The sequence below is a fragment of the Neopelma chrysocephalum genome, unplaced genomic scaffold (genome assembly GCF_003984885.1).
Source record: "Neopelma chrysocephalum unplaced genomic scaffold, ASM398488v2 Primary Assembly neopelma1_44, whole genome shotgun sequence".
NCBI lineage: Eukaryota > Metazoa > Chordata > Aves > Passeriformes > Pipridae > Neopelma > Neopelma chrysocephalum.
In genome coordinates, this window is record NW_020897703.1 from 11,305,998 (window position 1) to 11,333,200 (window position 27,203).

Genomic DNA, 27,203 nt, shown 5'->3' on the forward strand with positions numbered 1-27,203 from the left:
TCCTTGCCCCTCTGCACTCTGTGGGGAGGGGTGAGAGCAGCATCTGGCCATTTTGTGTCTATATATGCATGATCTTTAGTGCATTCAAGTAAAAATAACTAATATCTTTAAAGTGCCTGAAGTGGCTGAGGAGAAAGAGTCAGAAGAGGAGGTGCCGGTGGTTGTTCCACCAAAGCCTGTGGCTGTGCCCAAGAAACCTGTGGCTGTGCCCAAGAAACCTGTGGCTGTGCCCAAGAAACCAGAGCCTGTGACTGTGCCAGAAGTACCAAAGCCTACGCCTGTCCTTAAAAAACATACAGTTCCTTCAGTTAAAGGTACATACATCAGTGACTGAGCCTCTCCTTTTCTCTATTCTCTGAATACTTTTTCCCTTGTTTCACTGATGGATGCAGGGCTAAATTAATAATATGTCACTTAAAATTTTATTATTCTTCATGTTTTGCATGCCCTACTCTTTTTAGACATTGCACTTTTCATTAATGTATGTATATATATCTTAATATTCACAAAAATGAAAATTTACTAATATCTTTAAAGCACCTGAAGTGCCAGAGAGAACTGTCCCAGAAGAGAAAGTGCCTCTTACTACACCTAAAAAGTCACAATTACAAAAACCAGAGCCTTCTCCAACCAAAGGTATATATTGCCAGGAGACATTTCCTGAGAATAAATGTTTTCTATATTCTCTCTTTTCTTTGTTCCCAACTGAGTCTATAAAATGTGATAGTTGTTTTTGGACTACCTTGAGAGAGACTGGAGCACAGTCTTTCATGATTATGGCCACTGTTACTGTGTGCAAAGTGTCTTTGTTTTTTCTATGTTTCATATGTACATTTATATACACACAAATAAAAGAAACAATATTTTTTTTAAGTGCCTGAGGTAACCAAGAAACCTGTCTCAGAGGAGAAAGTACCTGTTGCTATTCCTAAAATACCTGAATCACTACCAAGTGAAGGTTTGTGCCATCATAACTATTACTGTAAGGACAATCCTTTGTCCTCTTCTTCTAAATATAAGCTTTAAAATAGATGTTTTCCTTTTTTCCCATTGTGATGTTTGTGAATTGTTCATTTCCTATTTTAGATAATAGCAGTCAATATTTCTTGTATCTACTATTATATTTTCATTTTTGGAATTATAGTATGTGCTCCTGCAGAGGATACACCTAAAAAAATATGTCTTTTTTTAAGATAATAGTAAATTCCCACTAAATTAGAGTCTCTCAAACACTAATATTTGTAATCTGAAATGATTACAGAGCATTGAAGATTTTATTCTTTCCTATTACGTCTCATCCACAAATTTAATGTTTAGTTTATATTATATACATAAAAAATACTATTCTTCACGTAATGCAGATTCATTCTTAGAAAGAGAGTAGTTTTGCAAAATTTTGCATTTACCACAAAGGTAACAGATACTGAGTGATTAGTTTTCCTAATTTGTATTTGTCTGTGTCTTTTGGAATTGCTTTCTTTGTAGTTATATCAGTATAATTGTTCATGTGAAACCATCTTATAATTGAAAACTTACACCAGTTGTCAATATTCTTTAAAGAATATGAAATCATAAAGGAGACTGAGCCTGAAGAAGCAGAAGAAATTCCAGTGGTAGAAGCTGAAGAAGCTTTACCAGTTGAAGGTATACAAAGTACTTCCCTAGAGGCTGCCAGATACCTTTCTTTCATTACTGGGCATTCTTCATTCTGTCATTCTTCACGTGTCTGTATGTTGTAGGTCTTTGTGTAATTTTTCCTTTGTTGATATGTTTTGCAAATTATTTCTGATCATTTAATTCTAAGTACAACTTAAAGATTATTTTAAATGCTTTCATTTTGTTTCTTGTCCACACAAGTCTTCTCATCATTTGGTGTTCACCTTTGTTCTCATGTTATTGACATGCTTTTTTAAGTCAGCTTGGATATTTCTATTGTGTGCATGCTACAAAGCAATAACCTAAGGCTCTTTCATGGTCCCATTTAATTCAATGATATTTTTTCACTGGTTTCACTGGAAGTGGAAAATGGTGGTCTGTAGGTTTGTATTTTATTCTTCACATAACTACCATCACAGTATATTTATTCTAAATCTACCTAATGTTATTTAAAGTGCTGCAACCTGAAAAGAAGGTCCCTGAAAAGCGAAAACCACCACCACCTGCTCCACCAACAGAAGATATTAAACTGGCAAAAGATCTACTGAAAGGTATAATCATCTGAAGCCACAAATAACAGTGGAAACTCAAACAAATAATCTTTTAAAACTATACTGATGTATCTTGAAAAGACTGCTTTTAAAGTTATCATTTTGTGTCATTTTTTATTTCTTTTCTAATTTACTATCAGTTTAATGGTGCGCCTTACTAATGCTCAGTCTCTCATTATATTTTATGTGTTATGCCAAGTCAGTTTACACGGATTCTTTTCAACAGGAAAAAAACCCAATTCATTAAAACAATCTTAACCAAGTTAACACTTCCTTCTATCCTTAACGTAATTCTTCTCTCTTTAACGTGTTCTTGCAAATGAAAAGAATCCCCAGCAATAATTTGCTGGTGTTACTACGTGAATATGAGTTTCAAATCAACTGTGCTTCCTACAGACCATCTGACTTTTTCTAAACAGTTAATCAGCAAGAATCTTTGCTTTGCAGCTTTTGTCCTTCTATTACATCAATAGTATTAATCAGTTGTTTGGATTTTTTAGAAAGCTCCTTTCTGGTTTTGATCTAATTATGTGTGTTGTAAAATTCACATAATTTTCTTTAAAGCTCCTGAATCAAGGAAGAAAGCTGTGACTGCAAAACCTGCTGAGCCTCCGAAATTGGAACCCCCACCTGCTAAAGGTACCTAGCTAATATAAGGATCTTACTTAAAATAAGCTTCTCATGGGCCCAAAGTTGTAGTTCTTAGTATCTTCTTCTTTAATGGGCTCAGATATATCAAAAAGCTGTCTATGTTAAATTAGGCTCAACAATGTACCCCTGTCTTGGGTGTATATGTTTGTGTTCTATTTATGTCCAGTTTAATCTCACGTCATGCAATCCTTGAGATGCAATAGACAGAATCATAGAAAAGTGAGAGAGTTTTTATGAGTTTTATAACTTGTGTAGATGCTCACTTTGGTTTTCTGCTTAGGTAAAAATAAAATATATAGAGCATTGTTCCAACATATCTAGTTCATTATTTTTCTGAAATGTAACTTGTTTTTGTGAGAGGACACTTTCCAGAGATGGGAAGGAATAATGTATTGAGCAAGACACTTTACAAGTACTCCTTTATATTATTCATATGTACTGGAGTTTAAGATCAACTAAGCAGCTAAGCAGTGAACATCTCTTCTTAATGCTGTTCCAAATTTAGAAATTACACTGGATCCCTATGAACATCACAGTCAGCTCAGATGAATAGATATGTAACATAAGTCTGTAATGGAAGAGGAAAAGGAAATTAAAATGCTACTATAACTCTTTTTGAATATATAACCTTTATAGTTCTCTCGAACCATATTTCTCTTCTGTTGATTTGTATGAAAACTTTCTCTTATGTATAAGCTTAGGTGACAGCTGTAAGTAAATAATATAGAAAGTATATTATAACTATTGACTTCAATATCAGCAGTTTTATCTTTGTTTTTAATATTCAGTAGTGAACCAGCATTTGATTTGTGTGTTTGGACAGGCTAGTTGTTGGTTAGCTCTTACTACTGTTATGAACCTATAATAAAATCTGCAATAATATTCTTTTAAGTGCCTGGACTTGTAAAGAAACCTCGCAAAGTAATTCCTGAGGTTACTCCTCCACCAAAAGAAGAAGTTGTTTTGAAAAGAGGTATAGTAACTTGGCTCTGTTGTAAAAAACAATATAGTAACCTTCTTCAGCATGTTCCCCCAAGTAAAATTGTTTTATATGTGTGGTATGGAAAATTACATGATCAAATACTGTCTCATAACTTTTTCTTGGAAAAAGCTTTTGTAGTTGCAGGGATGAAGTGAGGATAGCCAGAAAGTCTGTAATGAAAACAGAGCAGAACACTGAAAATCTAGTTCCCTATAACTCTCTTTACACTAGAGCTGAGAGTTTTCCACTGTCTTCAGCTTCTGGACCCCTGTCCAGTGACAGTGTAAAGGTTATTAAAGTTACATACGTAGCCTCTGTACTCTATTTTATGGTTTTCTTAGGAGTAGTGCACAGATCACAGAATCCTGTGGTACTATTGGACATCAATCCACTTTCCTGCAAAGTCTGGGGGATTCTGAATCCCTTTGTGCTCAACTGTTGCTTGGAAGAATAAGCACTAATTCCAATTCTCTTTGAAATACCACAGACAGATGATTTGTGCCGATGTACCTTGCAGCCAACCTTCAAATTTCAGAGAACATATTAAAATATAGATATTCCACTTTTCAGATTCCTCAGTCATCAGTTATTTCAATCTATTAGATATTTCGATTTATTAGATATCCAAGATGGAGGTTTGAGAGGACAAAAAGAAGTGAAATAAATAAAATGAAAAATAGATATTATATAAATTTGAGCTCTCCAAATATAATACTTGAAGATTTAATCTTGTTCTCTCTCTGAAGTCAATGGAAGTTTAATAATATTCCTGCATTTTTTCCCAAAAAATCATCTTTAACTGCAGTTATTAATTCATAATTACATATAGTAAGTCATCATTTAAATATGTGAATAAATGTACGATATTATAAGAAATTTTATTCCATCATAGACAGTTAACATTGACATCTTTCATCTCAGATGGACTACTCTTAATAAAACCTTCTTTTTGCCCTAATTGATTTGTATTTGAAAAGACTTTCAGAGTAGTATCTCAAATAGTTACAAAAATCTTCCATTTGTATTGAACTATATATTTTACTTTCCTATTTCTTTATGATTGATAATATATATTTAATCTTTTCTTGTTCACTGTCTTATTCTTTGTTTGCCTGTGCTTTAAAAACTGAAATTCCTTTTCTTTTGAAGTTCTTAAAAAGAAACCTGAAGAGGAAGAACCTAAACCAGAAAAAGAGCCTAAACCAGAAGTTAAACCAGTACCTACACCAGTAGAAAAAATTAAGAAACCTGAAGGTACTAGATTGCATTCAAATCTATTTGGTAAATTATAATTTAAAGAAAAAAATAAAATCCCACTATTAAGTGGTATTCTCTTAAATTCAGGAATGAAAGTGAGATTTTAAAAGATGGCTTGACCTAATTATGTAAGCTAAAGCTTAGCTGAAAGCACAACCAAATTTGACATTCACATTTGGGTCAGAATTCTACATTTTGGGATTGTTTCTCAATCATTATTGTGTACAGAAAAGAACTTTACAAATATTTTATAATACTCATAAAAATATAACTACAGTGAAACATTTAATCCAAGCATTCTTTTATATAACATTTTACAAATACTTGTCCCTTTTTCCATGTATTGTTTCAAATTTATTCAAATCTCACTCTAAGAAATACATATTCCTTAACCTTATGAACATCTGAAACTGTTATGTGAAAACAATGAAAGTTTTAAATGCCTTGGAGGTTACTGTATTTGGGGAATTCAAGATGATTCACTCTATCTTAAAAAATGAAAATATTATTTTAAAGTTCCAGAAGTTCCTAGGAAGAAAACTGAGATACCTGTCATAAAAAAAGAGGAGAAACATGTGCCTGAACCACCAAAAGGTACAGACGTGTGGTGCTCTTTTTCCTTATGGCAGCAACTAAATTATATTCAGTGCTGAATATCATGCTATGTTAATATAATGCATTACTGTCATCCAGTCTGCCCATAACTACTGTGTAAAGATTAACCATTTTGCATTCTTCTGGATTTCTTGTTGTCTTTAATTCTTCAGCGCTTGAAAAATTCATCTTTTTTTCCATTGTATCTTGCATTCCAAGAGTTCATCTCAAGTTAATTTCTTGCTTTTCGGCCGAATAAAATATAAACCAATAAATTCTGTCTTCATTTATGTCTCTCTGTTGTTGTTTCTAACTTTCAATGTTCAATGTGATTACAAAACATGTAAATTAACCTACTTGTAATTTCTGTGTTTGAAATGACAGAAACTAAGAAAGCAATTGTGCCACCTCCTGAGCCTGAACCTAAACCTGCAGTAGGTAAGAATTCTTTGGTCATGAATATTGGTGAAGCATTTTCCATTCAGAGATTTCTGGCTGAAAGGACATTCATAGAATCATAGAATACCAGGTTGGAAGGGACATCAAGGGTAATCTGGTCCAACCTTTTTTGGCAAAAGCACTGTCCATACAAGATGGCTCAGCACCCTGTGCCGCTGAATCCTAGAAGTGTCCACACATTAAACAAATGCCTTTGATATAAATAAGAGTGGAACTTTCATACCATCTACAAAACATTTTAAAGAATATCAAACTTAAAACAAAATAATGTATTAAAGCAAGAACTCTTTTTTCTTCCCTACAGCTCTAAAATCTCCAAAACCGGCTGCAGAACCAGCACCTGCTGTTACTGCTCCAGTGACAACTCCAGTTGTTGGAAAGAAAGCAGGTATTTATGTTTATTCTATGCTGTTTATAAGGTTTTTCTCTCTGAGATACCTAAATACCTTCAGGATAAAAAAAATTAAGAGCTATACAATAACTCATTCATTACAGGGAGATTCGAGGCCCTATTCAAGGATCTTATTACTCTAGGTACTGTCACCAAATCTAAAAGTGTCTCTGATATACTATGGAGACGAATCTGTGGGGGTTTTTTTCTGGATGGTGATATGTCTGTCTTCATTTTTTGTCCTACAATGAAATTTGTGTATTCTGTTGAGTCCTTCATGTTGTTTATGTCCTGATGTCTGTCTTTGAATTGCATCTTGTATTTTCTCTGTAGAAAAAGGGAAGTTAAACGTTTCTAAACAATCATTGTGCTATTTAGTTTTCTGATTTTAACTTGCCATTGAAGTCCTGAGGAAAAGTGGCAGTGGTGTTGAAGAACTAGAGTATTACTACTTTCATCTGATATGCTTACCCGGATCATAGCCTGCTGTGGAAAAAAAGAACTGTGAAGATTCTAGTTCCTCTGAAACACTCTGAGCCTGCGCTCCACCAGCAGAACTGATGTACATTCTGCTTGCCCACCGTTCAAAGGGCCTCATGTTACAGATCTTGGGCAGTTGAGAAGCCTAGTCATGAATGTCTCTTGGCCACTGATCTGGTGATGTAGCCAGGCCTGCAGTGGCATAATTAACCCATTTTACATCAGTGGCCAGATAGCTGTAATTTTCTGCTACTTTTAACCTGGACTGAATTTAAATTGGTGATCTAATGAGACAATATTAACAGTGGTGAGACAATACTAACAGGTCTTCTGTTCATGTGTGCCATTCTTGTCTTTCTTTTCTTTTGTGACTATGTTGTAAATTTTCTGTTGTGTGGAGAAAAAGTGTTCTGTGTTAATTTTATTTCAGGTATAGCTGGAAAATTTGTCTTAAAATCTTAAAAGTATTGTTCTTGATCCTTATTCTTATGGATTTTAACTCTCTAAATAACCTGTGAAACCTTTGTAGCTTCAGAAAAGCCTGATGCACCATCTGTACTAAAGCACAGAGGTAAAATGCCCCCAGTGGAAGAAGAAAAGCCTGAGTCAATTGTGTTAAAGAAGATTTTGGTTGAAAAACATTTGCATGTAAAAGAGAAAGTAAGTCCTAAGGAGACAGTTCAGGCAATAGAGCCACTTGAGTACAAAATCTCACTGGAAACAGCTGGTGGAATACTGAAGTCAGAGAGAGATGAGCAGGAGAAAGTGGCTCTTAAATATTTCATCCTGGCTTCTGAAGAAGAAGAAGCAGAAATGGCACCTGTAGTTTCAAGAAAGACTACTCTTACAGGTGAGAAATTAGAAATCAAAATAGATCACATTACTTGTACAAAGGATGAACTACCACTACCTGATGAGGAACTGAAATTGATTTCTATAACATCTGAACGTGTGGAAAGAGATTCTGGAGAAGAAAAAGAGGATGGAATTAAATTACTGGTTCATAGGGAAGGTGTCATAGAGAAAGGTTCTGACAAGTCTAGTGTTCTTCATGAAGGAAAGACTCTTGAGCATGGAAAAGAAGAAATGGAGTCAACTTACGTACCTAAACCCAAAGAGCCATATCAGCCCAGGGACCAGAAAAGACTTCTAGGAAAAGAGAAAAAATCAAAAATAAGTTTGCAACCTGAAGAATTTCACATTAAGGATAAAACTTTATTTGTACAGGATATCGTAGAGGCAGGAATAGTTGAAACTCCTCTGCTTAGAAATGAAAATGAGGGAGGAGGTTTTACTCTAGAGAAATCTGAAGTTCCTGTTGGAGAATCCATGAAGGAGCATGACAAACCAAGTAAAACTCAATGGATTAATAAGTCTGGTAGCACAGTAGCTGAAATTTCTACGGATAAGATTTTTAACAAAGAAGCAAAGAAAATGGAAGATATTCAAGATTATGAGAAAGGTAAGAAACTGGACTTTACATCACCAGAACTACATTCCTTAGACCTATCTGAGGAGGCTGAACCAGCATTGAGAAAAGATGTTGACCTAGAACACCCCATTGAAGATGAGGAGTTCTCCAGAGAAAAACCTCACCTAGTCTTTAAACCATCTATTCTTAAGCCAGAAGTAGTAGAAAGGAAAGTAGGAGAAAAATATTCTACAGAGAAAGAAGAAGTTCATTATGAGGAGGGTTCAGGACAATTGTTGACTGAGAAAGCACTGCTAAGTGATAAAAAAACAGGCAAAAGGATTATACCAGAGAAGGAGGAGAAAACTATCTTCAACACTCACATAAAAAAGGAAAAAATTAGAAAACCAAATGTCCCTGAAAAGCTGCCTGTGGAAAAAGAATTTGATACACTGTTTAGAGCAGAAGGGATCAAAAGTGAAGCTTCCACAGAGGAAAATGAAAAGGGAGTCAAAGATGAAGTAGTTGACAGATCCGAGTCAAAAGAGAAAGTTGCTATTCAGTCACCAGGAAGTCAAGATAAAGAGCAATTTCAAGAAGTTCATACCATTCAGGATGAACATAAAGAGGCTCTAGTTCACAAAAGCAGAAAAGATAAAACTGAAGAAATGAAATATACAGAAGGTACGGCAGATGAAAAAACAGCAGCTAAACATGACATTGGGAAAAGCACAACTGGTACCACGACAAAAGAGAAGGGAAAGCTTTCAGACAAATTACCATCAAGCAAAGGAATACATGCAAATGGAGAAGTTACTTACTCCTCAAAGATAGGTAAGATAATAACTCCCAAGAAAGCAGGAGAGAAAGAATACCAGAAATCAGAACCTGCTCATCTGATTGAGCAGGCCACTAGACTTTCAAGTGAAAACAAGAATTTGGATGCACCTGGACAATCATGTGAAGTTTTGGATGTTCCTGCAAAGTCTCATGCAAAGAGAGGTGAGGAAGATTGATGCTGAATTCTTCCACGAAGTGCTTGTACTGTTTGCTTCAGGAGAATATCACTTGCCATTGTGATGTTTTAGTAACACCATTCACAATTTCATCATAGTCTGTCAGCTGGCCGTACTGGCATTCAGCCGCTCTTGACATGTTTGTCTTACCTGTCTGTGCATACATCCGTGTGAATACTGTTCATTGTCTTAGTCTTACACTTTTATAAGACTGTGTAAATCATTTTGTCTGCCATTATCTTCTCAGAAAAACTCATTTTTTCTAGTATTCATTTTTCCATCCATTACACTAAAATCTGTCCTGCATTTCATTCATATCATTCTCCCATTAAAAGTATCTTTTATATTTCCTTTCACAAAAAAATAATGAGAAGCAACATAGCCTGGGTAATATTTTCAAAAGTCTGAGATGATTCATCACAAATTAGGTTACTGACAGAACATCCCTCACTTGTGAAAGTACCACATTGTCCTGAAACATGTACTTAATTTACACAACTTGTACTTCTGTTGTCTTCATTAGTAGAAGTGTGTGCTTTTTCTAAAAAAAAATGCCAACATATAATTTTAATAGGTACTGAAACTATTTTGGCTGACAGGTGGGTATTGATCAAGGGCCTAATCTTAAATCTAGTATCAAGGAATGGCAAAATTTTAAAAAATAAGGGACAGGAAAATACATAGAGAAACTAGGAGGTTCTAAGCTGCCTGTTAGTCCCTACTGCTTCCCATGGTTCAAGATATTGAACTTACCATTGAGATATAGACAGTATAAATTCATATATAAACAAATATGCATGTGTTTATATCTTCTTCTCTTTGTACGTGTAGGGTAACTAAAGGAAGAAAAAATCTCATATGTAGAATAAATACTTGTCTTAGTAAGTATCTCTATTTAACTACATTCCTAATAATATTGCTGTTCTACTTCAGAGGCCAAGCCACCAAAGGAAGAAGCTCCGAAGGGTATCAGTCCAGTCAAAGGTAGGATACTACAAACCTTGTCATGGTTTTACCCCAGCTGGCAACCAAGTACCACACAGCCCCTCTTTCACACTGTTTTCAGCACAAGTTCAAAATACAGCCCCATACAAGTTATTATGAATAAAATTAACTCTCCCCGAGCCCAAACCAGCACATTATCCACCCCTTATTCTATACCATTTACACCATACTCAGGTCCCACACTATTCAATACAACCTCATTAACCATCACAACCCTTCCCATTCTTTGGTATGATGCACAGATATCATTCCTTTAGTTGATGGACCAGCACAGTAAAATGTCCATAAAATGTCCACTAATGTCCACAAAATATCCACTGAATTAATTTGGTCCATGACGTTGGGCTCCATCTGTTCTGGTGGTCACTCAGGACAGAAGAGTTGGTGTATTACAGGGAGTTATTTGGCACCAAAGCCAACTCAAATTGGATCACTGTTGCACTTGCACTTCTACCTGTAAGGCTTCTCCTCCTTTGGTTTGGCATGGTTCCTGTTATAGTAATTCCTGTAACATACAGCTTAAATAATGGGTTACAATGATTGAAAGATATATCCATTAAAATCTTCACCCCTGGTCCTTTTGGGCCAGGTTATAGGATTTAGCATGGCAATGAACATTGCTCCTAGTCCAGCTAGAAACATAGGATTCCTACTATAGTAATTACAGTCTCCACCATCAGACCCCATGAGCTGCAGGGGGACAGCCTGCCTCACCATGGTCTACACCATGGGCTGCAGGAGAACCTCTGTTTCCCTGCTTCAGTGTGGGGTCCCTTCCACGGGAGACAGTGCTCCACTGATTTCTCCAGTGTGAGTATTTTCTACAGGCTGCAGCTCTTCATAAACTGCTCCAGTGTGGGTCCCTTCCATGGGGTGCAGTCCTTCAGGAACAGGCTGCTCCAGCATAAGTCCCCCCAAGGGTCACCAGTCCTGCTCCAGTGTGAGGTTCTCTTGGGGTCACAGCTGCCTATGGGCATCCACCTGCTCCAGCATGGGGTCCTTCACAGGCTGCAGGCGGATATTTGCTCCACTGTGGACTCATCCACAGGTCACAGTCCTTTGCCTTGAGTTCACACTGGAGCTCCAGCCTGTCCAGCTCAGCAGTGCACACAAACAGCAGCGACGACCAGGCCATTGCCCAGTCCAGACACATCCCAATGGCTGTTACCGAGTCATTCCCAGGCACAGCAGAGTGACATGGTCAGCACTGCAGCACTACAGCAAGCAACAAGAGCAAAAAGCAGCAGCTAGCAAGCATTAGACTCTAAAAATACAGTCGGGCAAGCAAACTCCATGGCAAGCACAGGAACCTGTCAATTAATAGCTAAACAGCACTAACAGATTTAAATTCAATCTAACACATTCCAGTCAAACCTGTTATCTCCAACACTTCAAGCCCCACGCTGGGCACTGAAAACGACTGTCATGGTTTAACCCCAGCTGGCAACCAAGCCCCACACAGCCACTCACTCATTGCCCCATAGTGGGATGGGGGAGAGAATCAGAAGGGTAAAAGTGAGAAAACTCATGGGTTGGGATAAAGACAGTTTAACAGGGAAAGCAAAAGCTGCACACACAAACAAAGCAAAACAAGGAATTCATTCAGCGCTTCCCATGGGCAGGCAGGTGTTCACCCATATTCAGGACAGCAGGGCTCCATCACTTGAAGGGCAAATGTCATAACTCTGAATCTCCTCCCTTCCTCCTTCTTCCCCCCAGCTTTATATACTGAGCGTGACACCATATGGTATGGGATATCACTTTGGTCAGCTGGGATCAGCTTTCCTGGCTGTGTCTCATCTCAACTTCTTGTGCACTCCCAGCCTACTCACTGGTGGGGCAGTATGAGAAACAGAAAAGACCTTGACTCTGCACAAGTGCTGTTCAGCAAAAACAAAAACATCTCTATATTATCAACACTGCTTTCAACACAAATCCAAAACACAGCCCCATACTAGCTTCTGTGAAGGCTATTACATCTCCCCCAACCAAAATCAGCCTAACCTGTAACCAAAAGCAATGAATCAGGATTAGTTTATTCATTTCTGAATCTGAATTACAGCCAAGAAGACACCTTCACCAGCAGATGCAGAAAGAAGGAAACTCAGGCCAGGCAGTGGTGGTGAAAAACCTCCTGAAGAGCCTCCATTCACTTACCAACTTAAGGCTGTACCACTGAAGTTTGTCAAGGAGATGAAAGATATAGTGCTAAAAGAAGCTGAGTCTGTTGGGTCTTCTGCAATCTTTGAAGTCCTTATTTCACCATCCACTGCAATTACCAGCTGGATGAAAGATGGAAGTAACATCCGAGAGAGCCCAAAACACAAGTTTATTGCTGATGGCAAAGATAGGAAGCTGCATATTATTGATGTCCAGCTGTCTGATGCTGGTGAATATACTTGTGTATTACGACTGGGGAACAAAGAGAAGACCTCTACAGCCAAGCTCATTGTTGAAGGTATTCCCTGTTTCAAATTTATCAATAATTTAGGCTAGCTACTCCTCAAGCTAGAAGAACTGGTGCTTTGTAATTTTACAGTAGTTGGTAGATGCATCCTTTTGTTTCTCTCAATTGCTACACATATTATTATATAATTATATATATTCAATTATATACATGTTCTGTATATAATTGAACAATTCAAAATGATGTATTTCCCACAGAACTCCCAGTGCGGTTTGTGAAAACACTTGAAGAAGAAACTACTGTCATTAAAGGCCAGCCACTGTACTTGACGTGTGAGCTTAACAAAGAAAGAAATGTGGTCTGGAGAAAGGATGGTAGGATCATCAAAGCCAAGCCTGGGAAATTTGCTCTGGGTGTTATTGGTTTGTCACATTCTCTCACGGTCACTGATTCAGATGATGCTGATGCTGGCACTTACACTGTTACTGTGGAAGACTCTGAGCTGTCGTGCTCATCTTGTGTTAAGGTAGTAGGTAAGCAATCAAAATCATGTTCTCTTTTCTCTCTAGGATATTTGGGCTATTTTAAAATCAGGGAAGTTTTTTCTCCTAGTATTACAATATAAATGGACAGATAAGATTTTTACAGCTATTAAAAACTTGTTGTAATACAAAATCTGTTAGTTCTATTTCTTCTTTTTATGACACATCTATTTCTAGTAAAAGTCTATTAAGCTGTATTCTTATGTAACTTTTCGTCATGCAGAGGTTATAAGGGACTGGTTAGTAAAACCCATAAGAGACCAGCATGTTAAACCAAAAGGAACAGCTACTTTCAGCTGTGACATTGTCAAGGATACACCAAACATTAAATGGTTTAAAGGAGATGAGGAAATTCCTGCTGAACCCACTGACAAGACAGAAATATTGAAAGAAGGAAATAAAATTTTCCTGAAAATCAAGAATGCTGGCCCTGCTGATGTTGGAGAATATGCAGTGGAAGTTGAAGGTCGCAGATACCCAGCTAAACTGACCCTTGGTGGTGAGAAATCTTTTTTTTTTTGGATTATATTTAATCAGATCATAGGCCAATGTTGAAAAACATCTGAATAAAAAAAAGAGGTAACCTGAATTATTATAAAGCTCTATCAAAACTTGACCTAATTATATATGTGTTCATTTGTGCATTCTAGAACGTGAAGTTGAACTTTTGAAGCCATTAGAGGATGTTACAGTTTATGAGAAAGAAACAGCAAACTTTGATACAGAAATATCTGAGGATGATATTCCTGGTGAATGGAAGCTGAAAGGAGAAATCCTGAGACCTTCACCTGTAAGCATCCTTGAATTTTACAACACAATTTATTTAAATTAAACGCTGTGAACAGGTTCCTTGAGTCTTTATGGCAAGATCTGTCATTGCTACTCAGTCCAGAACATAGAAAGGCTAAGCCTTATGTTGATTAAAAAACACTGGTTCTCTAAAGTAAGGATTATATGCCATAAAAGCTAAGTTTTGAAAGCCTTCATTTTCTTAAGGGATTTCAGCATGTAATTCAAACAATAATAGAAATATCCTACATACATTGTAGAAGCTATTCTGGCATTCTAAAGAAGTGTGGAACACTGAATACATTTACTCCATTTTTAAATTATTGAGTGAAAGTGTTAACTTTCCTGGAAAAGCAATTTAAGTCTTTCTCCCTGACTCTTTACTGCATATAAAATGTTTATAAAGTCTTTTATTAAAAAACCTAGCAGTAAGGCATTGGCATTGTATTTACCAAACTCTATCATCTCTCCAGACATGTGAAATCAAAGCTGAAGGAGGAAAACGCTTCCTAACCTTGCACAAAGTCAAGTTAGAGCAAGCTGGTGAAGTCCTTTATCAGGCACTTAACGCTGTTACTACAGCTATCCTGACAGTAAAAGGTATGATGCACCATGGAGCGTGATACCAGCTTAAACAGAGTTCACATGGAGCACATTACAAATTACATTATGTTTTGCTTCTAGAAATTGAATTGGACTTTGCTGTGCCCCTGAAAGATGTTACTGTTCCTGAGAAGCGCCAGGCAAGGTTTGAGTGTGTCCTTACCAGAGAAGCCAATGTTATATGGTCTAAGGGCACTGATATACTCAAGATTGGAGAAAAATTTGACATCATTGCAGATGGAAAGAAGCATATTCTTGTTATCAATGATTCACAGTTTGATGATGAGGGAGAGTACACTGCTGAAGTTGATGGCAAGAAGAGCACAGCAAGACTGTTTGTGGAAGGCAAGTATTTTCTTATGAACAAAAGAATTAAAAAAATTGCTGAAGAATTTATCTTTTAGAACTACATTAGTCTTTTTTCTGATGGTATTTATGTGTCTACATTACAGGTGTGAGGCTGAAGTTCATATCACCTCTACAGGATCAAACAGTGAAAGAAGGGGAAACAGCTCACTTTCAGTTTGAGCTTTCTCATGAAGATATGCCAGTGAAATGGTACAAAAATGACAAGAGACTTCATACAAGCAGAACAGTTTTTATTACTTCAGAAGGCAAAGTTCATAAACTAGAAATGAGAGAAGTAACACTTGATGATATCTCTGAAATAAAGGCCGTAGTCAAGGACATGAACACACAAGCCAACCTCAAAGTCTTAGGTAATACATAAATAATTTAAAATATGCTATATGATATGTATTAACAATTTTTATAAGTAGAAAGGGACAAAATATTGATGTTTTAGTAAATTCATTTTACTAATTTACCTTTACATATCCACTATGCCTTTTGTAGAGGCCGATCCATATTTCACTGTGAAGTTACAAGACTACAGTGCTGTAGAGAAAGATGATATTACTCTGGAGTGTGAACTTAGCAAAGATGTGCCAGTAAAATGGTATAAAGATGGTGAAGAACTAGTAGCTTCCAACAGAATTTCCATAAAAACGGATGGTTTGCGCCGTATCCTGAAGATCAAGAAGGCTGCAGAGACTGATAAGGGTGTTTACGAGTGTGACTGTGGAACCGACAAGACAAGCGCTAATATCCGCGTTGAGTGTAAGTTATCATGTCTTAGCTAAGGAAGGTACTGAAACCTCTGTAACATGGTGTAGACAGACAGACACTCTCTAGAGTACAAGACCAAAAATGTACCCATAAAAAGCATGCTGTCACAATGAATAGCTGAAATATCTAGATTTACAATTATTAAAAGTATTTACTAGAGACAATATATCTGAGGATATATAAATGGCTTTTGTAAAGACAGTGATGATATATTAGTCTCTATGTCAATTTACAGTAAGGAAAAAAAGCAGTTAGTTTAGTTCACTGTAACAGATATCTGGGTTAGTTATGAGGAAAAATATTCTTACTAAAAATAACTAAATTTTCAGACATATTATAGAAGGATGCTGTAGACTGCCAAAACTTGCAGCTTTTTAAAAAGAGGTTAGATAAACACTTTTTGGTCATAGCATTTGAATGCCCAAAAGAAGGGATAGGGAGAGAGTTGAGATCCTTTCCAATATTACATGTTTATGGCATGGAGTTTGTGAGTAAACAGATGCAAACTTTTGATTTTTTTTTTTATTTTAGCTCGCATAATTAAAGTGGAGCGTCCACTGTATGGAGTGGAGGTATTTGTTGGTGAAACAGCACGCTTTGAAATTGAAATTTCTGAGCCTGATGTCCATCCTGTATGGAAGCTAAAGGGAGAAACCCTAACACCTTCACCTGTAAGCTTACTTCTTTATTTTCAGACCATAATTTACAGCAAAAAACCTTATTTAATAATAATGGTTTTTTGGTGATTTCTTATAATATTCATATTGGGGGGGGGGTGGTGTTTCTTTATCACCAGGACTGTGAAATCATTGAAGATGGGAAGAAGCATATCCTTGTCCTTCATAACTGCAACCTTGATATGACTGGAGAAGTGTCTTTCCAAGCTGCTAATGCTAAAAGTGCTGCTAATCTGAAAGTGAAAGGTACAGTCTGCATTTGGCCAATATTTCCACGTGTGTTTCAGGGCATTAGAACAAATCTAGCATCAGAAAGTTCTATATGAACCTATCACTGATCTGAAAGATCTCTCCTTTGATTTCAGAATTACCTCTCATCTTTATCACTCCACTAAGTGATGTGAAGGTCTTTGAGAAGGATGAAGCTAAGTTTGAATGTGAGGTATCCAGAGAACCCAAGACTTTCCGCTGGTTAAAAGGAACAGAAGAGATCACTCCTGATGAAAGATTTGAAATTGTTTCAGACGGAACAAAGCATGCTCTGATTATTAAATCTGTTGCCTTTGAGGATGAAGTTAAATATACATTTGAAGCTGAGGATAAAAGAACAAGTGCCAAGCTAATTATTGAAGGTTTGTTATACTTTGCCTTCCCAGGAAAGTTTTGCATCATAGTACTTGAATAGTTTTTATTGATGATGTTATTGTTAATGAAATGTTACTTTGTTATAGGTATCCGCCTGAAATTCATTACTCCTCTCAAGGATGTAACCAAAAAGGAACGAGAAACTGCAGAGTTCACTGTGGAACTCTCCCATGAAAATATCTCTGTTGCCTGGTTCAAGAATGACCAACGACTACATACCAGCAAAGTGGTTTCAATGACAGATGATGGCAAATTCCATACACTCACAATCAAAGATCTTACTATTGATGACACTTCTCAGATTAAAGTAGAAGCTATGGGCAAATCCTCAGAAGCTAAACTCACTGTTCTTGGTAAGAATACTCAAAAGAATTTACCTGATGTATATTGTCAGAAGAGTCTTATTTATAAAAAATGACAATCAGAAATTCTTGGGGTTAGCCTAAATCTACATGTGATTTTGAAAATTTTACGATTTGTTTTTCTTCTTTGGGTCTCTGTTTTCCTATTCACAAAGGATGATTAAAATAACTTTAAAATTTCAAGCAACTCTTGCAAAGTTAGTTATTAGATAACTTAAACAGTGCTCTGAAACTCCTAGAACATCAAAAGAAAAAGAATTGGTTTTTAGATGTTTCTTGTTTTCCTTCTTACAAGAGACCTGTGAAATATTTATAAGGACTATATTTAATCCTTCTTGCAGGACATAAACAAGAAATGTATTTTATGGTAGAAACTAATTATTTTTTTCTGAAAGACTAAAACTTCAGACTGAAACATCTTAACTTTTGCTTGCAGAGGGAGACCCTTACTTCACTGGGAAGCTGCAGGATTACACTGCTGTAGAGAAAGATGAAGTAATCTTACAATGTGAAATCAGCAAAGCAGATGCCCCAGTGAAATGGCTGAAGGATGGCAATCCAATTACTGCATCAAAGAATGTTGTTATTAAGGCTGATGGTAAAAAGAGAATCCTTATTCTCAAGAAAGCTTTGAAGAAAGACATTGGACAGTACACTTGTGACTGTGGTACTGATCAAACCTCTGCTAAACTCAATATTGAAGGTATGGTGATTTTAGTGGGCTGCTCTGTAGTAGAGACCTTGTGGGATCTGCTAGGCATTGAGGGAGTCAATCACTTTTTTTTTCTGCAGACCGGGATATTGAGATTGTACGACCACTATACAGTGTGGAGGTGATCGAGACAGAGACTGCCCGTTTTGACATTGAAATCTCCGAGGAAGGTGTCCATGGAAATTGGAAGCTAAAAGGAGAACCCCTTACTGAATCAGCTGTAAGCAAATATTTCAGGATGTTTTTTATGTATGTCTCAACAATTTGCAGGGAGCTAGGGTGTAAGGGAGAGAGTGGCTTCAGAAACTAGAAACAATCTCTTTATGCTTTCAATAAGGGTTATTGTAATAAAAATACTGGTTTTTTTCATTAATAACTTTTAAAATGTAGTACAGACTTAATCCAAAATGTTATATAAAATGGCTAAACCATAAATTATTTTACATAAATAGGTATATTCTCTATTACTAGTCCCTAACAATCATGTATCCAAAGTGCAAAGACCTTGTATAATTCACTTAAACATAATGGCATTTAAAAATACAAACTCTGTGTTGCCTGCATTTGCCTCAATTTTTGAGTTATGTTTGGTTTAAATAGATGTAGATCATATTTTCAAATTCTTTTTCATTTCTGTGACAGTTCAAATTAGTATAAAATTGTATAGAGCTTAATCAAATATTCTTAATTCCTTGATGAAAGGATCTGGAAAATAAAGAAACAATACAATCACAACTGGCAATAATTTGGCAATTCCTTGATGTAACGGTACTAATGTGAATAATGTACAAAGATCAGAAGTTCCGTGAAATCAGTCTCTGGATAAGAGAAGGAAAGGTCTTTTCAAGTAAAGGTCACAGCACAGGCTTAACAATTTCTAGTTCCCTTAGGGCAACTAGGCCTCTGACTGATCTACATATTGATATATTGGCTAGTTAATCAGCAGACAAATGTGGTGCCTCTTTCTTTCAAAGAGGAAGCAGACTGTATTAGGAAGAGACTTTGAAAGGAAAGGCCTATGAATGAATGTTTTTAAGGTGTATTTCATGTGGCAGTGGGCCTAAGTTTGTGAATGGAGAAGACGAAAACAAATGCATGGTATGAGGAAAAGCAGGGGCTCTTGTGGTGAGGAGTACAAAAAAATTGTTTCAATTCTATTTTTGCAGGAATGTGAAATCAAGGAAGAAGGCAAAAAGCACTTCCTTACACTGTACAATGTACGCTTAGATCAAGCTGGTGGAGTAGATTTCCAAGCAGCAAATGCCAAGTCTGGTGCTCACCTTCGAGTGAAACGTAAGTGTCTTTTAAACTGAAATTAATAAAGCGAAAACATGGTACTCATTCCCTCTTGGGAATGAGTGGAAAATCTCTATAGTGTATTGCATCCCCAGTGATCCTTTCAAGAATACAACTCAAGGATTAGTTACTCAAGTCATCTTAATTTTTTAGTTTAGGAACGTCCTATATGTTTTTTAACCTTGTATATAATTTATTTGTATAGGAGAATTAAAAATCAGGAGATGGCCTTGAAGGCTGCTTCATGGTCTGGCTTGATATGCTGTTATGAAATCAAACTATTGCAAGCAAAGGCTTTACTGCATGAAAGTATCATGTTAACTGGAGAGGATAGGATAACAGTGATATCTGGGGATAGGGTGAAGAGCTTGATGGACAGGGACAGACTACATGGTTGAAGACCACTTGTTTCCCACTCCAATCCTAGCCCTCGCTATTTTGGAAAACACATGCCTTATCTAGCAACAGGCATGCAAGGCTTGGCAGGGAGACAGATGCACAGCAACTTTCTTGCTGACCTTGTTCAATTTAAAGAAACACGCTCTGCAAATAGGAAATTGTAGGTGACCAGCCCTCCCCTAAGAACCCAGGGTGGCCTCTTCTATTTAGGGAATTTAAAGAGCAGCATAGCGATGTCTGTCTCTCCTGAGGGAAGCCACCATGGAGATTAGTACATAAGGGCAGCAGCAGCTCTTTCTTGGGTAGAAGTGACTAATCTGAAAATTATGTCTTCTCCTTACCAAGCTCGAGTAATTGGCTTGCTGAGACCCCTCAAGGATGTAACAGTGACAGCTGGGGAATCAGCAACCTTCGATTGTGAACTCTCTTATGAGGGAATCCCAGTAGAGTGGTTCCTGCAAGGAAAGAAATTGGAGCCCAGTGATAAGGTAAAGAAACTAAACTTTACTTTTCCTCATGTTTCCTCCTCTTTCTTCTCTTTCAAGTCTCTTCCCCTTCTTTATTTCTTATTTACTTTCTGCCAGTAGAAGTACTAAGGCACAGCAATATTGTAGTGCTACTGTGCCAAATGGTAAATCCTCACTAAATCAGATATAGCAATTTTTTTTCCAGAAATTCCAGTATTCTGGAATACTACAAGTATTTGTTATACAAAGGGAAACTAAGGTTTCAAAATATCAATCATTACAACAGTGATTTTGTGTCTGATTCTGTTGGAGACTCAGCCACAGGGATACTGAATACTTTTTGCTCAGGTTACTTGTGATTACAGTGAGAGGATTTTGAAAGGTGCTATCAGGAAAAGCTTTTTTTCCTCCTGAATGCTGAGTTGCAGTCCAATTCTGCATATAAGGGGATTAAGAGGATTCAAATTCCATTTCAGGCATTTGTTCTGGCTCTCCAGATAACTCTCTGGGCAGATTTGCTTGTCAAGCACTTCTCACTAGCTATTTTTAACCCTTCATCAAGTGCTGGCTCTTAACTCTGAGATCTGAGCAGCCTGGAATGCAATCAATTTAATATTTAAAGTTAATGGTAGGGGCAATAAATAAAGAAACATAAGTAAATAAATTAAGAAATGTACAGAATTATTACTGGGTTTAAGACTTCTTTTTTACATACTAGGCCTAAAGAAAATAAAGCAAATGAAAATAGAAGTTGGAAACCTCACACAAAGCAAAGTTTCAAGGCATTACATGACCGAGCAAAGTTTCAGAACCTGTAATAATGCTGCTAATAATGCTTTGGTATAGATTTTCTGTCCTTTTAAATACAAATTTTGACGTATTATTTTCAGGTTTTGATAGATCTTTCTAAGCTTCACCAAATTTGCATAAATAAAAATTATTTCATAAAAGAAATAGAATATAGAAATAGGGGAAAAAAACCAGATCATGGTGATAGGGGACCCTATTAGAGTATTTAAGGACAGATAAACAAAGTTGAAAGTCAGCAGATGAGGCATGAAATAAATCAAGGTAATTATTTCTGAGTTTCAGAATAAAAATGTGAAAAACTATTGATCAGCACAGAGAATTGATAGTTATTACTGCCTAGGAAAAAAAATATTTTATGTTCCATATTCTGTATGATAGAACATTATTTTGGTCCTATGTTTCTGAGCTATCATTACATGAAAAAAAATTTGAGATTTTCATTCAGTTTACATATACAGTCAAAACTGTCATTTGACTTCAGTTGAAATTTTATCAAGAAGAAATTGAGAGTAAACCATATATTTACTTAATGTATCACTTTCTACCCATTTAAAATAGTCTCTTGAAACATATTTACAACTCTCTTCAACAATCATTTAACTGTAGAAGTGTTTCATTTTAGCTGTTGCTAATTCAAACCTTTTCAGCTGCACAGATATAACCTTTATTGATTGAAGTGATTTCTTTGTTTATCTTTGCCCTTTATCTTGGTCAAATATACATCTGGCTTCATCTCAGTGTCTTTCAGATGAATACTCACTAGAGAGAGTTTTCAGGGGCACAGTGACCATTTGGGAGGAAGGACAGGCTCTTTCTTCCTTCCTTCACTCTGAAACAAAAGGGGCTGCCTTCTCAAAAGCAACTCATTATTTTATTCTTGTTCCTTAGCAGAAGCTTGCTTTTCACCTTTATTTTTCTAAACCGGCAACTACTACCTAATCACATACTTCTCTGAAAATAGATAAAAAGAATTCTTCAAGAGCTGTGTTAAAATTTACAGCATGAATAAGTAGCAGTCCTCTTGATGGCTGCAGTGCAGGATGTGTCCTTGAATCCCCCAGGACCCCCAGGTCCACTCCTAGAGAAAAGGGATGTTTTTGTAGGAGTAGCCCAATACAAAACCATGATTACAAAATAGTTCCTGCACAAAAATTAGTCTTTTAGGCAGAATGTAAAGTCAAAATTGCATTTCAAGAAGAGTGTGTGTGTGGGCTGCCAAACCTCTTTATATCTGTAAGTTTTTACTTTAGATGTAGCCAGCAGTAATACGAACTTTTCCCCATAGATTTGCTTATTTTTTATCTGTTCAAAATAGACACGATCTCAAGTCGGCCTCAAAATCCTCAAAGCATTGAGGATTGAGCTATATCTAGTATATACAAGAGGAAAGTATCAAAATTTCATATAAAAGTGGGCAACCAAACTCCACAGATAATAAATAGCAATGCTATTTCATGAAATATTTCTTAAATATTTGTTGTAGATAATTACAAAGGGGTTTTAAATTTACTTTTTAAGGTTGTGACACGTGCTGAAGGGAGAGTTCACACACTTGTTCTGAGAGACGTCAAATTAACAGATGCAGGAGAGGTATCACTGACAGCAAAAGATTTCAGAACTCAAGCAAATCTCTTTGTGAAAGGTAAGTCAGTCATTTTAGTTAAACTATAATCAGTATTAATGGTCCATTCATTATTCACCCTGGAATAGGATGTGAATATACACCATATATCAAATGAGTAGGATCATACATATGATATTGGATGAGTAGATAACTTTCCTTATTAAAAAAGCCACCTAGTTAAAAATCTCTGTGCTTCACAGAAAAGCTCAAGAAAGGGGAAAATACTGAAAATGTATGAGATGTGGGAGATGAACCAGTTCATTAGGACTTTTAGGGCTTTATTGCAGACTTGAACATTCAATTGGCCTCAAGAGGCCCTACAAATACTGGCCTTTATGGCTCTCAGTGACTTTTTCTGTTCTTTGGAATATCAAGAAACCTATGAGAACATAATTGTACCATCAGGCAAGGGATATAACATTGTCTGTATACCCACTTGTACACTTGCATACTGTGTAATATTAAGAAATAAAAAAAGGGCACACGCTAATCCAGTAATTCAAGAAAAAACTTAAAAAAAAATCCTCTAAAGTCAGAGTGTAATTTTAGAGTCACTGAGATGACATGGGTATGGTTCAGCTAAAGAAACTCATTTGGAAGGCTTTGTGATGATTCGTAATTAAAAACCCCATGGATAAGGATATCATTCAGTCTAATCTTACAGTAGGCTGAAAATGAGGAAATTAACAGAATTAACCATGCCTGTGCATTAAAAATAAAGTTTTAAAAAACCTTCAGCAGAGACATACAAGAGCCTTTTTGATTATTCAGTCAAGCAAAATTAGTAAATAGCATGGGACTGTTCTGTATCAGCAGAAGACTGGCTATCATTTAGATCTTTTCTATCAAAAAATCCATCTGTCTCTTCTAGAACCCCCTGTTGAATTTACTAAACCACTCGAGGACCAGACTGTTGAAGAGGAGGCCACTGCAATACTGGAATGTGAAGTTTCCAGGGAAAATGCAAAAGTTAAATGGTTCAAAAATGGAGAAGAAATTCACAAATCAAAGAAGTATGACATAATTTCTGATGGCAGGGTCAGAAAACTCATCATCCATGGCTGCACACTGGACGATGCAAAAACATATAGCTGTGATGCTAAGGATTTTAAGACATCATGTTTTCTCAATGTAGAACGTGAGTAATTTACAGTTTTCTACAAAATGTCTAGGTGCTATAAAAGCTATGTACTAGTGTCTATGACTAATAATAATATCAGTGTCAGCAATTTTTTTCTTCTCTACTGTAGACTTTCCTCTGCTAAAAATTTTCTTTTTTCTTACAGCTATTCGTGTCGAGTTCCTGAAACCTCTAACTGACCTTGAGGTTAAAGAAAAACAATCTGCTCGGTTTGAATGTGAAATTTCTCGTCCAGGTGTCAAGGTCAATAACAATACTTTTTAGTCTCAGTAACTCCTTCAACTAATGGAGACAACTCTATTATGTAGTTATAAAAGAAAACACAACTGAAATCTATTACGAGTATGTTACTATTAATAACCATGTTAATTTGTTCTGAAACAGGTGAAGTGGTTTAAGGATGGCATGGAAATCAGAAAAGGCAAAAAGTATGATATAATTTCCAAAGGTGCAGAACACATTCTTGTTGTCAATAAATGTGTCTTTGATGATGAAGCTGAATATTCCTGTGAAGCAAAAACAGCTCGTACTTCAGGCCTACTTACAGTGATAGGTAAACACAGTGTTTTACAATCTAATATGTGAAAAATAAAAAATTTGAGGGGTTTTTTATGGCAAGCTTTAATCATCTTTCAAAATTCTTCTTGCAGAGGAGGAGGCTGTTTTCACAAAAAATCTTCCTGATCTTGAAGTAAATGAAAATGACACTGTAAAATTGATCTGTGAAGTTTCAAAGCCTAATGCTGAAGTTACTTGGCTTAAAGGAGATGAAGAGGTGCCTGATGGTGGTAGATTTGAACACATTTCTGATGGTAGAAAGAGAATTCTTCTTATACATAATGCTCATCCAGAAGATGCTGGCAAATATACTTGCAAGCTCCCAAGCTCTAGTACAACAGGAAAACTTACTGTACACGGTAAGTGTTACTTTGGTGGCCTTGTTTTCTGGAAAAAAAAAAAGAATAAAATTAAAAATATTTCAAAAACAGTAAGAATACACAATTTGGTTTATTCCCTTCACAAGTAAAAATAAAATAAAATTATACATATCTGCAAAAATGTTTTCTTTCAGAACTTGCAGCAGAATTTCTTACCAGACCACAAAATCTTGAGGTGCTTGAAGGAGAAAAAGCTGAATTTGTCTGTACAGTATCCAAAGAGGCCATTGAAGTACAGTGGCTGAGGGGTGACACAGTCCTGGAGCCTGGTGATAAGTACGACATCATTTCAGATGGCAAGAAGAGAACACTTGTGGTTAAAGACACTATTCTAGGAGATACAGGAATGTATAGCGTCATGGTTGGTGAAGCTAAAGCTGCAGCACACTTAGGAGTGATTGGTAAGCTTTATTTTATCAATACGTAGGTGCATGTTTTGTTGCACTCCTTATACTACATGATGTTCTATTTCTTCTGTTTTCTCAATTTCAGAAAAACTCAGAATTATAACTCCCCTTAAGGACCAAGAAGTTAATGAATGTCAAGAAGTTATCTTCCACTGTGAAGTTAATAAAGAAGGTGCCAAAGAGAAGTGGTACAAAAATGACGAGGCAATATTTGATAGTGCAAAGTACATTATTGTTCAGAAGGGTTTAGTTTACACTCTCAGAATCAGAGATGCAGAGCTGAAAGATCAAGCTACCTACAGCATTGCACTGTCAAACCAGAGAGGTGAACAGGTCAAAAGCTCTGCTGCCTTAACAGTATTAGGTAAATCTCTTGCACTGTATTAAAATTGTTTCATCATTTACAGTCAGTTTCATATGAGGATATAAAAATGTTCGCTTTTTTTGTCATAACAGAGGAGGATCTCAGAATTGTTGAGCCCCTTGAAGACATTGAGACCATGGAAAAGAAAACTGTCACATTCTGGTGCAAAGTCAATCGCCTTAATGCAACTCTCAAATGGACAAAGAATGGCGAAGAGATCACATTCGACAGGCGCATTTTGTACAAAATTGATAAATTCAAACACTCATTGATCATTAAAGACTGTGGGTTTATAGATGAAGGTGAATACACTGTTACTGCTGGACAAGACAAATCTGTTGCAGAGCTTCTCATCACAGAAGCACCAGCAGACTTCACTGAACATCTTCAGGACCAGACTGTCACTGAATTTGATGATGCTGTCTTTACATGCCAGCTTTCCAAAGAGAAAGTCAGTGTAAAATGGTACAGAAATGGAAGAGAAATCAAAGAAGGCAAAAAGTATGTACATTTTATTATGCTTGTTAATGTGTTAAACGTGCTTGCTTTACTTTGTTGCTTGGTCTGGAAGCTAAAATACCACTTATTTTTCTCCCCCATAAAGATACCAGTTTGAAAAGGATGGAAATCTGCACCGATTAATCATAAAAGACTGTAGATTAGATGATGAGTGTGAATATTCCTGTGGAGTGGATGACAGGAGATCTAGGGCAAGACTTTTTGTTGAAGGTATTTGTAAAATCGAATTGGATTTATTTCTTCTTTGTTTAATAATAGTAGAAACAATAAACAAATAACACCAATTAATTACCATTTATTTCAGAAATCCCTGTTGAGATTATCCGACCACCACAAGATATTTATGAAGTTCCTGGTGCAGATGTCATCTTCATGGCTGAATTGAACAAAGACGGTGTGGAGGTCAAGTGGCTGAGAAACAACATGATTATCATCCAAGGTGACAAACATCAGATGATGAGTGAAGGGAAGGTCCACAGGCTGCAGGTTTGCGAGATAAAGCCCCGTGACCAAGGGGAATACAGATTTATCGCCAAAGATAAGGAAGCTAGAGCTAAGCTTGAATTAGCCGGTAAGTTGCTTAGTGAATTAACTGTTCAAGTAAATTGATTTTTGTCCTTTTAAAGAGTTGAACTAAAATGAATACACAATCAGCCTGAGAAAAGTGCAAGTCTGTTAAACTATATGAATTATAATTCAAGCAAAAACTATTTTTTATTATACCATGCTGGTCCAACTGTTGAGGAAAATATAGGTCACTTTTCAATGTCAATACCAAAGAACCTTTTCATTAAGTCACTAATAAAACATGGAAATTATTTGGCCTACTTATTTCAGTCATATGAGACATTTAATTCCTAATTTGTCTGCTTTAGAGGACTGACCAATAAAATAATTAAATTAATGCTCAAAAAGCAACT

The 27,203-nt window shown here is 36.3% G+C and overlaps 1 protein-coding gene across 1 annotated transcript in view; it reads left to right on the forward strand.

Moving 5' to 3' along the window:
* TTN (titin) overlaps positions 1-27,203 on the forward strand; it is a 237,364-nt gene that overhangs the window by 124,338 nt on the left and 85,823 nt on the right. The window contains exons 157-190 of the mRNA XM_027678451.1: positions 2,112-2,207; positions 2,772-2,846; positions 3,751-3,831; positions 4,990-5,094; positions 5,614-5,691; positions 6,076-6,129; positions 6,455-6,538; positions 10,382-10,432; positions 12,516-12,911; positions 13,118-13,393; positions 13,626-13,901; positions 14,053-14,192; positions 14,665-14,791; positions 14,876-15,139; positions 15,247-15,513; positions 15,650-15,913; positions 16,454-16,593; positions 16,719-16,845; positions 16,965-17,231; positions 17,331-17,597; positions 18,043-18,309; positions 18,399-18,538; positions 19,485-19,611; positions 20,359-20,501; positions 22,809-22,932; positions 23,786-24,052; positions 24,201-24,298; positions 24,440-24,608; positions 24,706-24,972; positions 25,128-25,394; positions 25,486-25,764; positions 25,857-26,265; positions 26,369-26,493; positions 26,588-26,854. Of these exons, the coding sequence (XP_027534252.1) occupies positions 2,112-2,207; positions 2,772-2,846; positions 3,751-3,831; positions 4,990-5,094; positions 5,614-5,691; positions 6,076-6,129; positions 6,455-6,538; positions 10,382-10,432; positions 12,516-12,911; positions 13,118-13,393; positions 13,626-13,901; positions 14,053-14,192; positions 14,665-14,791; positions 14,876-15,139; positions 15,247-15,513; positions 15,650-15,913; positions 16,454-16,593; positions 16,719-16,845; positions 16,965-17,231; positions 17,331-17,597; positions 18,043-18,309; positions 18,399-18,538; positions 19,485-19,611; positions 20,359-20,501; positions 22,809-22,932; positions 23,786-24,052; positions 24,201-24,298; positions 24,440-24,608; positions 24,706-24,972; positions 25,128-25,394; positions 25,486-25,764; positions 25,857-26,265; positions 26,369-26,493; positions 26,588-26,854 (6,384 nt within the window). The remainder of the gene's footprint in view (positions 1-2,111; positions 2,208-2,771; positions 2,847-3,750; positions 3,832-4,989; positions 5,095-5,613; positions 5,692-6,075; positions 6,130-6,454; positions 6,539-10,381; positions 10,433-12,515; positions 12,912-13,117; positions 13,394-13,625; positions 13,902-14,052; positions 14,193-14,664; positions 14,792-14,875; positions 15,140-15,246; positions 15,514-15,649; positions 15,914-16,453; positions 16,594-16,718; positions 16,846-16,964; positions 17,232-17,330; positions 17,598-18,042; positions 18,310-18,398; positions 18,539-19,484; positions 19,612-20,358; positions 20,502-22,808; positions 22,933-23,785; positions 24,053-24,200; positions 24,299-24,439; positions 24,609-24,705; positions 24,973-25,127; positions 25,395-25,485; positions 25,765-25,856; positions 26,266-26,368; positions 26,494-26,587; positions 26,855-27,203) is intronic.